This window comes from Mastacembelus armatus, chromosome 17 (genome assembly GCF_900324485.2).
Source record: "Mastacembelus armatus chromosome 17, fMasArm1.2, whole genome shotgun sequence".
NCBI lineage: Eukaryota > Metazoa > Chordata > Actinopteri > Synbranchiformes > Mastacembelidae > Mastacembelus > Mastacembelus armatus.
Window position 1 is genome coordinate 21448420 of NC_046649.1, and position 15126 is coordinate 21463545.

The 15126-nt window shown below is 41.1% G+C and overlaps 1 protein-coding gene across 1 annotated transcript in view; it reads left to right on the forward strand.

Annotated features, from left to right (window-relative positions):
- The window catches only part of LOC113134011 (contactin-associated protein-like 4), a 76999-nt gene that overhangs the window by 15300 nt on the left and 46573 nt on the right, over positions 1-15126 (forward strand). Inside the window, exons 2-3 of the mRNA XM_026313176.1 lie at positions 4703-4813; positions 12790-12983. Of these exons, the coding sequence (XP_026168961.1) occupies positions 4703-4813; positions 12790-12983 (305 nt within the window). The remainder of the gene's footprint in view (positions 1-4702; positions 4814-12789; positions 12984-15126) is intronic.

A 15126-nucleotide genomic window follows, 5' to 3' on the forward strand; every position in this document is an offset into this window, starting at 1 on the left:
ATATTTGGCTTTTAAAAGAGAACATGAGGAGTAACTGGCTGGTTTGGCAGATTTATGCCTGTTCACTTTCTCTCCTGTGATAAAGAGCCGTTCACTGCTGCTCCGCTAAGCTTTTCTATGGGAAACACACACACACACTCAGGCTGTGAATAAACTCTCTCACACAGGAACACACACAGTCATCCACTGCTCACCTTTTAAAACCTTAATAACATTTTTTAAAATTTCTTTTTGGGGATTAATCCTAAACACAAGTTGGTGACTGACAATTTAGCTTTTTTCAGTTTATCTTCTCTGTATTATTGAGCTGAAGAAAAAATAAATTCAAGTATCTTGATATATTTTATTTTAAATTCTTATATCCAAGGAGGATTGGGCTTTGAGTCAAAATGGAGGTAGGAGTGGTGCGGATTAGTAAAATGAACGTTGGCGTTTTCTTCTTGAGGATGATAGTTAGTGCTCTGGAGTAAAAACAACCACTGCTGGAGCCTCATTATCCTGCTCACTGCGACATGCTCTGAATGTCTAAATAAGTCAGCTGGGCTCACGCTGAGAAGCACTCAACTCTGTGTTTGTGCAGCTTACAGAGCTCTGAAGAGCAGGACCTTCTGTACACTGCTGTTTGTTAAGGTGATAGATGGATCTCATCGGTATTCAGGGTCAGAAGTGGACAGTATAGGTGAATGTCTCTGGCATTAGTCTGCCATGTCACTGGTGATTAAACATGTCTGACAGTGTGAACATCTCGTTCCTACTTAGATGTTTTTAAAATGGTTTGAGGCGTTTCACTGCAGTCACACTCAGCATTTATCAGCTCAGCAAAATGATAATCCCGACAGTGAATGGATGAATTGATTGGGCAGAGGGTGAGTGATGGAATTTTGATTGAAATGAAAAGATAATTCCCATCACTCAGAAGTCATCATAGTGGTTTCCTGCTTTTGCTGGACTTCCCTTTTTTATTTTTTCACCTGAGGAAGGACTTGTTTTTTTTTTTTTTGTGAGCCAGTATTAGATCAGTTAATGCTGTTATTCTGCACCTCAGTGGGAAGAAGGCAGAAGTCACTGCTTACATTTTATTATAGATTGAAAATCATATTTTCACTCAGAATCATGTTGCTCCTTGACTGTCTCAAGTGCTCTTGTCCTGCAGAAGACGACTGTTTACCCTCAATTAGACACTGAGGCGAGGAGACAAAGAGAGAAGGGAGGTGTGTTTGTTTTTAAGCAGTTGTGCAGGAGAGGAAGGTGCAGCAGTTTAATATTCATGAACGTGTGTGTCCAACACAGCCAGGGTCAGTGTTGAGGTTCGTTGGCTGCAGAGTCCAGCAGGTATTCAACACTGAGCTCCTTTTTCCTCCGAGCTGTCTGCGTTTGTGCTCCACTGCTCACGCCGTCAGGGACGGCCACTCTTAAATGCCAAAGCTCTGCTGAGGAAAACCAACGTGGTGTTTTTAATCTCTGCTCTCCGACTCTCCTCTGCTGAGCGGTACCTCAGAGAGGCTGCGCTGCCACCACACGTTCTCTCCTCAGGGATTACGGCACTCGGCTTTGGAGAGGCGTCGCTCTCATTTCACCTCTTCAGACTACTGTAATTCACCTGCTTCTCACACTGAGGGCCCCACCACCCACAGTGACAAGTGTCTGTCAGGCCAAGGCCTGTGGGGATAAAGATTATCAGGGGGAGGGATGATTGTCAAGTAGCCGGACTGGATTTAAAACAGTGGAATTAAATATGCATGAAGCTCAGAACCACTCCATTACTAACAATAGAACTGTTAAAGACTCAGTGTTGAGTGTAATATGACTGGATCAGGAAGCTTTATGATAGCTGTTGGAAGAAAACGTCCTAAACTGTGTTCAGACTCTTTTATTAACAAAAGAAGAAGCTGGAGGCGTTTTGATGTTCCTGAACAGCTGGGCTAAAATATGTCAAACTCATATGTATATCTGAAACTGTTATAATCCTTAAACGTGAATTCACTGACCAACAACAAATACATTATCTTGTAAAGTTGTTATGCTGGATTTGTTGGCAAACATTTGCCTGTTTACATATCGAAGAGGCATAAACTCATTTTTCTGCTGGTTATTCACTTTTCTTTTGGTTCTGCTTTTGGTCTTCACAAACTCCTCAGGGAAATATCTGGCTCTTTAGCAGCTAAATGCTCCAGTGTGCTCACCAGCTTGTATAAAAATGTAATTCTTTCTGGTTTCATCATCGAGGTTTGAGTATAGCCACTGGCGGTAGCTGTCCATTGTGGTTGCATCCTCATTTGTGTCTTTATATACTAGTAGAAGTTTCTCCTGCCTTCCAGTGCATGATTTAAACGGTATTAAGTATAAAGAGGATTCACAGGAAAAGATGGATGTGCACAGGACGTGCTGAGGAAGGCCAAAGCTGGTGCGTGTGGTTATATAATGTAATGCAAATGTTGGATAACAGTGGCGACTCTCTTCTTCAGGGTTCTTTGTAACTCTAGTGATTCAATTATAAAACCTCTCAAGTGACAGGTTGGATGTTTAGTGTGTTTACTCCTCCGTTTGGGCGACACTTGGGTCATTTGAAGTGAAACTCCACGACCATAAGTAACCACTGGTGTAACATCTTTCAGGGCCTTGTGCCACTGAAGTAATTTGCAAGCAAATGTTGTTCACATATTGCAGATGCATCTGTCACACCCTCATGTATGGGTTGCAGTTTGCAGGTTTGGTAAGTAGGACCCCATGATGCTTGCAGTGCTTTGTGATCACAAACACATCAATAGTGTGACATTAGTGGAAATAGCTGAAATCAACGAGACCATTATTTTGTGGGCAGGCTATGACCCCTGACCTCTAAGATGTGTTTGTTTGTGTGCTCTAATAATTGGCAGGAATCCATCATTATGCTTTGAAATGATCAGGCCTATCAGGTGAATATCCTTGTGGTGCTGAGATGAAGAACTATAATGTTGACACTGTAATGGAAGCTAAAACCCTGCTGTCGGAGCTGTGGGCCGGGATCGGACTGCAGCGTGAATCATAGTAATTGGCTCTTGTCTCAGCCGTGGAGAACAACATCCATTAACAGAGAGGCTTTAGATGGAGGCAGCGTTGGTTTGGCTTTAGCTTACAGTTTGGAGCTCGAGAGAGAAGCTGTTTATTGAGCTGATTTGTTAATGAATCTGTGTGTGTATTTCTGTCTGAGATACAGTCACACTCTGCAGACCACAGACAATCTCATGACACAAATACTTGTTTCTACTGTGTCTTTTTACGCTTTAATGTATTTTCTCATGGTTTTGCTAATTACCAAAAATAGCGATCTAGTCATTTGTGCCATATGTGCATGTTTTCTGGAGAATATGCTGATTAGAACGAGCTCAGTTCCGAGTCATTATTGCAGGATGTGTAATATATGATATTTTCATTGCAGTCAATCATCCATATACAAAGTGTGTGAAATGTGAAGGATTCTTCTGACAACGCTGCTGTGTCTCTGTCAGTATCAAGTCTTTAATGAGAACAACATTCATCTCCATAAAACAACCTGATTACAACATTCATTTATCCATCCAAGCAGAATTACACCATTTATTCGTCCAACTGGACTTTATTACACTGTTCATTCATCCAATGTGGGGTCATTACAGCTGAAAGGCCTGTTTCCACCTGAGGAACATTAAAGCTGCTTCTCAGTGATTAGACTCCAATCTGCCACTTAGTTGGTTTTAACAATTCACCAGTTTTTCACTATAGACCAGGAGATGAAGAACAATCTGTTTCTTGCTGCGTCTGATATTATCCTGTGACTGATATTATCCTCAGTCTGTCAGTCTCTGCTCTCTGAACCACTCGGTGTTCTTCACTCTGCAGACGAGTTTAATTGAACCACAAAAATCAACAACTTCACTTATCTTCAGCTACTCAGTGGTGTTTTGTCAGAGGTAAGAGAGAAATTGTGATACTCCTCTTCAGTTAGTTTTGGTTCTGCATCCTTCAGATTTAATGTGGGTTATTCTATCCAGCCTGCTTTTTCCTGAGCCTTCTGGTTTTATTTTCCTTTACTCTGAGTGGATGTTTCTGTGCAGTTTCAATGTGAAAATCTCAGCAAACCAAGTAGATTTTATTGCTTAAATCTTAAGTCTACAACTGCAGAGAATGCTGGGAAATTACATCTTGAATGACAGACTTTTTCAATGCTTAGTGTTTAAGTCAGCCCATGTTCCTTGAAGGCCACTGCCCTGTTTGTTTTCCAACTCTTCCACTGCTGAATACCTCGATCATTAATGTTTCAATCAGAAAGCTGAAAGCAAATTCACTTTGTATTCCTCTAAATAGTAAATAAAATAATAATATTTTTTGAATCATGTTTTTGTGTCAGGTGAGTTGGGTATTTGGAGTCCAAACCTGTTTTAGGCTCTGATGAAAATAATATTATGTAACTGTTAGAGTGAGAAAACATCGACACCACAGATTTACTGGCACTTTTAGAGGGAAATGACAAAAAACATTGGTTTTAATGTATCTTGGCACAATTCAACTCAGTAGTTCATTTTATTACAAGTCATCACAATTTGGCTCCTTCAGAGTCACAGATGATTTATTATACAACTGTTTCATAGTTTGTGTGTAAAATACTTGATTTTAAGCATATCCATTTATTCCAGAGACACGCAGTACTCAAGTGTCTTTTTGTTGCTTTGTGATTGGTTGACAGAGGTGTGCGACAGTCCACTGGTGTCCAGTCTGCCTCCGTCGTCCTTCGGGAGCTCGTCCCAGCTGTCCAGCAGCCATGCACCAGGCTTCGCCAAACTCAACAGGAGAGAAGGTGAGGAAGAGTTTCTGTGTGTCTAACAAAGCTGATCAGTCACTTTGTGTTATTGTTAATGTGTATCAGGGCCTGGAATATTGTTTATGCTTCTCCGTCAATCCGGGCGAATGTAGGATCTTTAGTGTTTATCTCCACCTGCTTTTTGCATTGAAGATTTATACCAGAAGGGTAAATGTGAACAATGTTTTTTCACTCAGCATGTAAACCCAGCAGGGACACACTGGATGCTGATGTGAGGCTTTGACAAAATGAAGAGCATTGTTTGTTGTGGAGCTTTCTGCAGGGAGCAAGCTTTGCTGCTTTATCCTGACATCAAAGCCCAGAATCCACCGGGAGGGTGCGATGAGTTTAATCTGGATTGGAATAATTTTCACCACCTGAGAAACTAAAGGAAGCCGAGCCTGCAGAACACTGCTCAGTCCTCTGCTAGTTGGATAGTGGAGACTTTAACCAATGTCTGTTCTCCTTGTTTAGTATCTGACTTAGATTTTTTGGGTAAGAGAGAGCTGACAGGACTACAGATACTGCATAAATATATTCTGGTAATAGCAGCAGTATTTGTATCTCCATCATCTGCAACCGTATCCTCCATAATGTGTCAGTACATTGCATAATTAATTTATATCTAGTTTATATGACACTCTACCCAAAGTGCACAACTAACATTACAAGCTGTCAGCTGTCGTGGTCAGAGGCTGCGGAGATATTATTGGTCATGTAGTGGAGAATTGAATAACTAATTTTCTTTCTTTCGTTGGTGCCCTTCGCTGACACTGTCTGGTCCAAAGCCACGCTGCAGTAATGCTGCTGACATTTCCTGGTCTTTCATTAAGTTTTACAAGGAACAGGGAAAACATATCAAAGTGTGGGAACGTCTGCAAAGCTCTAATGAAAACTGTAACCCATGACCATTTGTGTATTATTGCTGAGATTGAAACTGAGTTGAGCTCAGCTGCCATGTGATTTGGAAGTGTGGAATTTCAGGCTTTTGATAACAGGTGGGTTTTATTATATTTGGGTCTTGATTTTTAATGATTCCTTAGTTACTGAACACAAATTATCCACGATGAACAGTGTTTGGTGCTGATGTTTGGCAATATTATACACAGAAGTCCAATATAAAAGAGGCAGGAAACACAGACCCTTCGCCCCAAAAGACCAGAATGCAGTGCAGCCACATAAATGCCCTGAATGTTGAGTAATTTCTCAGATAGAAACTTTTTCTTTCTGCTGCCGTCACAGTCACTGACACTGTGGCTCTGTGAGGTTAGTGGAAACAGACCTCGGAGAGAAGCTGTTTCTCACCTGTCCACAAGTAGCATGTTAGCACAATGTACGTTTTCATTTCTGTTATTGTGTTGTAAAAATAATGTACAAAGCACAGTGGAAACCTTCAAAATAAGACAGTGGGTATAAGGACAAATGTCTTTATCACAAAGTGAGTGTAATGTATTAGTGAGCAGATTGGTCATTATGTGTCTGCGTATAGTATTTAATCTGAATTTTTGCTCTGTCAGCACATATTCATCTAATCTGGCTGTAGTATGGAGACAGTAGATTTGGAAAGCTGTGTGTGGCACATTTTGCAGCAACAGTGCCAGAGAGCGATCCCAGCTGCACGCTGAGCAAAGTGAGAAATCATTGAACGTCTTCATCTCATTTCCATCTCCTGCTGTTGCTAACACTCTGCCTCCTCCACTTATTCTCAGAGGAGAAGCTTCACTCTCAATTCATTTACTCTCTAAGTGACCAGAGATTATTAAAGTCCTACACACGCACCTTTACAAAGGATTTAATCCCACCGTCAGCCCTGCAGCAACACTCGTCCAGACCTTATTGTTATGTAGTGGGAGTCATCCAGGTTCAGTTGATATGTGAAAACCAGAAACAGCTGGTGGCACCAGAAGAGGTGGGAGAAAAGTCATTAGGAGTGAACCTCTGGGCACCATGAGTATCCATCTGTCAGTTCATGACGTTGAGCTGGTTCCCTACACATCCTAGAGCTGAATAACCAAGTAAAAAAAAAAAAAACATGGTAACTTACTTTTTAGTTTTCCACACTGTCGGTGCTAAATAACCTCTTTTAACATTTTTCACTGTAGACACTTGACAAAACTCAGCACTTGTCCAGTTTCTCTGTGCAGTGAGATCAGAGGACCTGACCTTACACTTCAGACTCTAACCAGATGAGGCTGATCACCATGGAGGTTAGGAGGCTTTGAGTCTGACACCAGAAGTTGATGAAAGCCCTGATGGTCCATTGATTGGAGATGAACTGGCCATTTACCAGATATTTGGAGGATGAATGACTTGTCTTGTCAGTCTTCCTATTGCTCTGTCTTATTGTTTGATTTTCTCTTTTGACTTCACTGTCTCTTTCTCTCTCCCTTCTGAATTGTCCCTGTCCATCATGTTGTTCTTTACTGCCTGTCTTGTCGCAATCGTTAGCTTCACTCTGTCTACAGTAACATTTTCATTGTAAGAACTAATTTAGTCAGTGCTTGTCTTCCTGCCAAATTTTAATCACCAAGCTCTATTTTTGTGGTGGCACAGTGACCGTCACGGGCAGCGCTCTGACAGCTTGGTATTTTCTTGACCTTAGAGTTTGCGATGCCCGTCTACGTGGTATTTTGGTGCCAGGTACAGAATGCACAGTGTGCAGGTGGGAAGAGAGGTGAAAACAGGTGGGAGGTTCGCTCAGATGAGACAGTCCACAGCAAGTTGTTGGTATTTTGTTGGAAAGTCTGTTTCTGGGCTAACATCCATCTGCAGCAAACTAAATACATGGAGCAAATGTTGAGCACTGACAGAATAATGCCATGTGAGCTAGTCGCTCCTCATCCAGGAGAGCATTTTCTCTTTTCCCTCTAGGTCACACCTACAGTTATCAGTGACCCCACTCCACTTATGCTGGAATGGACTTATTGCGCCATAGTAATCGTTTTCACAAAGAGTGAGATTGGAAGGTGGAATTAAACTTTAATTCAAGCCTGTAAATTGGGACTGACTGTAACTGTGGCTCACTAATCAGGTTTTCAATGTTCTACTGTTAATTCAGGAACATACCTAATTATCTGTGGGCCTCATGCATGTAATTGATTTGCATTGTTCAGGTCAAAGTAATTGCAATAAATTTGCAGAATGTAGACGGTCTTGGTTCTCATAAATTGTTAAAAAGTACTTGGAAAAACAATATTGTGTAAGATCGAGCAGCATTGAGTAAAAACATGTCGTTTTCTCTCAATAAATGGTATTTTAGTAGAACAACCATGCAATCGCATTTTCAGCCATGTGATTTTTTTTTCTGGTTGAGAAGAAATTGAATGTCTTACTCTGAAAAAGAAAACCAATTGCCTTGAGCAAGTTTCATAATCTATGATTCCAACTGTAATTGACAAGATGATTTAACACTTGGATATGAAAAAATAAGATTTAATCATCCTCGAATAACATTGTGACTTTTTTCAAATTGCCCATTTTTGCAGTGGCAATTAGAAAATGGAAATCTTTCTGCTTCACCTGCAGACATCCTGCAGTGTTGTCCAGCCTGCTCCTGCTGTCAGGGCTGCACTGAGCCCATTACCTTCCTGTGGGACTCAGTGTTCGACTGACATGTTATCAGGCTGCTGAAATTACCCTGCAGACTTTGTATTCTCATGCAAATGACCAGCACTCATTCTGGGCCTGGCACTTTGAACAGCCTGTCTGTTACTTGTCTTTGCAGCTGCTTTTTGGTCCCATTTAAACCCTGAGTCTATCTGTCCTACCTAATTGTCTGCCCCAGTTTCTTTTCTTCCACTATGGTCGTTACCTTTTTCTGTGACTCCCACTTGCTGATGGACTATCAATTGATTATTGACGATGAAATATTTGTTTAGTTATCCATCCATCCAGCAAGGCTCAGACAGGCTGCCTGAGCTCTATCTCGTATGATTTCACATTCAGACAGCTATTTCTGAAAACACAACGTTTTGTCTCTGTTTTGTCGTTCTGTCTACACAGAACCAGCATTTCTACGGTCCAATAGAGGCTTTTCCAACATGTTTTTCAGAACAGATAAATGTGAAAATGTCTTGTTCTGTGGAAGGGGAGCACTTAAAAAGGTCAAGGGCTGTGTGGTGGAATTTCAGAATTCGGCTTCTCTGCCATTTTAATGAGCTGAGACTCAGCAAAGTTACCAGGCTGCATCTTTCCCCCTTTCACCAGTTGTTGGCTGTGATGGATGGTTTTGTTGTTAAATGACAGAAAGAGAAGAAAAGATGAAGTTGTTTAGGCTGTTCAGTGGGGACGGACGACACTGGGAACAACTGAAAATGCTGCTGTGAAAGCAGACCCAAGGTTCACCCACACAGGTGTGTTCTGAAATTGAATGCAAGTTTTGATCTATGGCCATTATTAGGAGTTTTATTAAGTCTACCATACTTATTGACAGGGGTCTGCAAGTGCAAGTTAGTGCATGTTAGTTTGAGAGAGTATTAGAGGAAGTATTTATGATCAATAAAATCATAATGACTGACAGCAGCAGAATAAAAATAGAGTCTGGAGAAGCAGTAAAGCCAATAAATCTGGCCGTGATGGTGAAAAGGCAGCACTGAGGTGCTTGTTACCTCCATTTGCTCCAGTGGAGCTGCAGGTCAGACTGTGTTTACATTAGTCATCTTCCAGGTTGGATCATTGTTAGTATGTTCATGCATGAGAGAGCTTGGTTCTCAGTGAGAATTCCTTAACTTATATCGCTGCTTATTTTGTTTCCACAAACAAATAAAGCAAAGCAGAAGAGAAAACAGTAGGTCCCTGCTGATCTGGTCATACATGCCCAGATGTCTACTGGGACAGTGTCTGGCTATGATGATAGTTTCATTCTTTGCTTGGCTCAAGGTGCTGTCATCCACATACAATCCTAACCTCCATTAACCTCTTTTTTTTCTCACTGTGAGGCTGGATCTGGTAAAAAGGGAAAGCTTTAAATTTAAAGTGACAGCCATGGCAAAACGTGTTGTGGCTGTGAGCCATCAGTTGACCTCAATTTTATAATTTTCAGTTAGACCATCAGGGTGGACACAGTAAATCCTTGTCTCGCCTCGTGGTCTTTGCGTTGTTTTCCTCTGATCTCTTTCTCTTTTCCTTTGCAGTCTAATCTTCACGGGTAAAAGGTCAGAGTGTCTGCTCTTTTCTATTCTGCTGTCACTGGACATGTCTCTTAGTCAAGTGCTTATTAGCTTTGGCCTTTAGTTCTTTAAAGATCAGCCTCCACCAGCCACCAGACCGACACTGATTCGTTTTCACTGCTGAGCTTTTTTTTTTTACTTGTCCTGTCGCCACACATTGTCCATGTCTGAGTGGTAACAAAAGCTGTTCCCACTGTTGACCTTTGAAACTTAACATAACATACACGACAACAAACCATTTAAAACAAGTATTAATTCGACACTTACTTTGGGTCAACAGTCCAGAGCAACGGAGAGTGTGGAAAAGAAGGGAAGAGACGTGTGCAAGCAGGTTGGAACGGGTGGAGGAAAGTGTCAGGTGTGATGTGTGACAAAAGAGTGTCAGCAAGAATGAAAGGAAAGGTGGACAAGACAGTGGTGAGAGCAGCAATGTTGTCTGGTTTAGAGACAGTGGCACTGAGACAAAGACAGGAGGCAGAGCTGGAGGTAGCAGAGCTGAAGATGTTGAGGTTCTCTCTGGGAGTGACCAGGATGGATAGGATCAGGAATGAGGACATCAGAGGGACAGCTCATGTTAGATGTTTTGGAGAAAAAGCCAGGGAAGCCAGATTGAGATGGTTTGGACATGTTCAGAGGAGGGACAGTGAATACATTGGTAAAAGGATGCTGAGGTTAGAGCTGCCAGGAAGGAGGCCTAGAGGAAGACCAAAGAGGAGGTTCTTGGATGTAGTGAAGGAGGACATGAGGATAGTTGGTGTGGGTGAGGAGGATACAGAGGATAGGGTTAAATGGAGGCAGATGATTGGCTGTGGCGACTCCTGAAGGGAGCCCCCACTTTAGAAGAAGAAGACTTTGGATTTTGGACAGACCTTGTAGTTTTTCACAAGACGACAACTTATTAAAAAAATCGCATTAAAAAACAGTAAAGTTAAATTGTATTGATGGTTTCCTTTAAGATTATTTTGAGTGAATCCTGTTACACAACATTAGGACAAAGCACACAGAAATGTGACGGTGCTGTCAGTCCATAAACTTTAAATAAATGAAAAAATAAAGATAATGTCAAATGACGTGTGAATCATCAAAAGACTTGAATTTGTGGACGTAACTATAATCTGCATTTTCACATTATGAGACAGACCTTTCAGTATCTTGTTAATGCTCAATTAAAAACAAAAAAGGAGGAGTTGACATTAGCCTGATTTGATTGTTAGTGATAATAAAACAGAAACAAGGATTCCTCCTCTGGGGAACATGAATATTCACAGAATATTCACCTGGTCATCAACCAAAAGTGGTCATCACTGAATTTTAACCCGAGCACTAGACACAAGGTCAGTGTGTTGTCTGACGTGTCCTTCAGCCAGGACACAGCAGGTATTTAAGTGATTTGCAGTCTGGTGTCGGACACATAATATATGCACATTAGATTTTGCCATAGAACTGACAAACTGTCTTCTTGTTTTTGAGGATAAAGCTACAAACACAGATAGTTGGAGCAGTTTTCTTTCAGCACGTGTTTAGTTTCTTACAATAAGCACGTTAACACATAATATCTCGTTCCTGTACCTTACAGCCTTTACCTACAGCAGCTGCTGGGTGAAAAATGGTCTTGCTGCTGGTGGGGAAAAAAAAGAAAAGAGAACTGCATTGTCTTTCTGAAAGTCAAGTGGCATTTAAGCTGTTTTCATTGTGCTTGTTGTTCTTTGTAGGGCTTTCTGGCACTCGTTTTGTGTGTGTGTGTGTGTGTGTGTGTGTGTGTGTGAGGGTGTGTGTGCGTGTGTGTGTGTGTGTGTGTGTGTGCTCAGTGGGGCAGTAGTCAGCAGCCTCCTCCTTCAGTACGTCCATCTGGTGTTTGAGCTCTGCGTTGTCATTTTGGCCTGACGAAGCTTTTTTTCTCTGCACACACACACACACACACACACACACACACACACACAGCCTTTTTCTGTTTTTTCTTTTTAAATGTATTTACTGTGCAGCAGCCTGATCGATCATGATTAGTAAAACATGATCCAAACAGGATACAATAATGGCTAATGCAGACTGCAGACATGTGGTGTTTTATAATACCATATCCTCACTACAGTGTTATGTAAATGTCACCATATTTCAGTTCTCTCTTATCGAGCACCTTTTTAGTTTGCTGTGGGAAAAGATCTCAACCTGTTGACCCAAAGCAAAACCAATCAATAGATCACAGCACAGGCCTTATAGAGCTGGGTGATACAGCTACGCAGAAAATTACAGAGAAGGCCAAGTTGCTCATACTAGAAGGAGTTTTGGTCCCGAGGGCGAGAGACAAATTTAGAACCTAAAGGCAGATATTGATTTCTGCACAACTACCAGTTTATTAGCTGCACAAGGCTAAAATTAATGCAGTCTAATGCAACAGTCCTGCAGTAAGTTACAAAAGTGATTTACAGATCTTCTTTTTAAAATTGATTTCTTAATATTTTGCGAACATGCTGACTAACATGTCAAATACTTTTCAGAATAAATGCCAATACATGTGTTTCTCAGATGGATTTGACAAAAGTAGTGTCACTTTGGGTCACATAACCAGTGTGAATGATTTCAGTTCCTCAGGAAAGTTCCTAAGTTATGATTTATGTCTCATTATGGCTTTAAAATGGATTTAAAGATGTTGGCTGTGGTTCAATCAATTTCTTCATTCCAGTTTCAGAGTGAAAAGGTAAAGCAGTGTAATTTATTTTTCAGCATTTACCAAAGCTTGTTTCGTTTCATCACCCACAGATGGAAATCTAATAAATCCCTAATGTGAAATGGTTTCTCTGATTCCAGGTGCTGGAGGTTGGTCCCCCCTCACCTCAGACAGGTATCAGTGGCTGGAGGTCGACTTGGGCGAACGGACCAAGATCACCGCCGTCGCCACACAGGGCCGCTACGGCAGCTCTGATTGGCTGATATCCTACCTACTGATGTTCAGTGACACGGGACACAACTGGCAGCAGTACAGACAGGAGGACAGTATAGGGGTGAGTCCGTACTGGACAGAAACAGAACCATCAGTCATCATTTTTATAGCTACACTTCTCTTCTTTGCTCTTGTATTGGCTCTATTTCCCCTCAGGGATCAATAAACGTCATCATATCTTGTTTTGTTTAATTCATATGAGGTGATATAGTGTCAGGCAGTGTATACTGCTCAGATAAACTCAGTCATCATGATTTTACCACTTCATTTATAATGTATAAACCGTTGCAGGCGCTCTGCTGACTGCGCAAACACGTTGCCAAACATTTTAACTGCTGATGATGAGCAGCACTTTGCTGGCTGAGATCAAGTGGATGTCTGGAAGGATTTGTTTGTATGTGTTTCTTTGTGACCTTATCTTGTTGTGCTTGTTGACTGTAGGATAAACAGTGTTTTCACTGGCACTGATAAGTAACTGTTTTTAAAAAACACTTAAAGAGCAGGAAAGGATATAAAACAGGCCCACTTTTTACTGCAATTAGTCACCCACCTCCTCTTGGTGCATGGTAATACATTTTTTATATGGATATACTTATAGTATAGTCATTAACATATTATATTATTCTTATTTACGACTTTGTTTATCTGGCAGTCGCAGTTTTCTGCAATTGCACAATAAACATATTAAAAAGATATTAAAAAGTTTTAAAAAATGTTTTTAGAAAGTTTATTGGGAAATTAAAATTATCTAGATAATTAAAATAAAAATTAAACGCTGTTTACACTGCTTACTGTCGCTTGAAGAGCTTTCAGTGGTATCTCTCTGTCTTCTTCATCTAGGAATCTGTTATAATCACTGATTTTTACAGGTGAGATTTACTATATTTAATACTAACTATCACATTTATTGGGAATTTAAACTGCTCTTTCCAACACTGATCATGAGGAAACCCAGAAACTTGGCACAACAAAAGGCACAGTGTGAAAAAGCTCAGCTGGATTCTGTGGAGCTGATGAATGAAGAAGTCAGTCAGATGGACAGCAGAGGTGCAGAGGCATCTTACTTTCAGTGTTCTCCCATCGCACAAGTGTCGTGTTGGACTTGTGTTTGTTCCACTGTAGTGATGCTACATGCTTCAGTATACAGACACTGGAATACTTAGCAGCTTTGATCCTGTTTGTGTAGAAAGCAAACACAGCGGTAAATCCTGTCAGCACGGTGAGACAGTTCGAAATATATTTGAGATTCTTACCTGTATGTAGAAAGTCCAAAGCCAAACCAAGTGCAGAGTTTCCCCTGTGTGTGGACATTAGCACTGGCCCATGGCGAAGCCTAATTTGTTTCAGTGCTGCACAGAGGAGCATTTGATAAGAAGTAGATCTGAGGATATGTCCTCATACGTAGAGAATCCAGTTAATCCGATGACTGAGGATCTTCTCTGATAGAGCGGAGAACAGCTTCACACAGTTTTCAGACATGTTGATCTGACATGTTACTGTGTCTCTGCACGATCACAGTCACATTTCAGTGTTTGTGTCTGTCAGAGGACAGTTGGTGGCAGAGCTGGTGGATCAAACATGACATATTTCACGCTGGGCTTCCTCTTTTAGCATATTTTGCTGAAGTCCAGCTGCCTTTTCTTTTCCCTTTGTGTCTCTCTCTCAGTCCATCCTGCCTTTCTCTCATCCCCCAGAAGCCTGTGGCATTGAGGAAATGTAGCAATCCATCTCTCCTTTATTGTCTCTTTCCTCTTTATCTGTTTGTTTCGTCTCGCCTGGAGGGCTGAGGATGAGATGTGAGTGCTCCTGCTCTTGTTTTTTTTGTTTTTTTTTACTTTTTTCCTGTTTTTCTCAAATTTCCTCTCTCACATTATTTTCTCTTCTCATTTTCTGGTTCCTCTGCTCATCTCTTTCCTCCCACTGTGTGATTTTCTTTCCCCTGCTTCATTTTGTCCCTCTGTCATTTCCCCTGGATACTCTTTGCTCACTCTTCTCCTAATTCTTCTACCTCCTCTGCTTTCTATTCACAGTCCAGCTAGTCTCTCTAATCTCTCTTTCAAAAAGCAGCATATATATACAGTATATATAACAATAACAGCTTGTCATATCAGTTTTATTTTTTATTTCAGCGTTGCTCAATGCCACCAATCACCAATTTGCCTCAAACACATTTACAGTCTGTACAGACAGTGTCGTCTATAGAA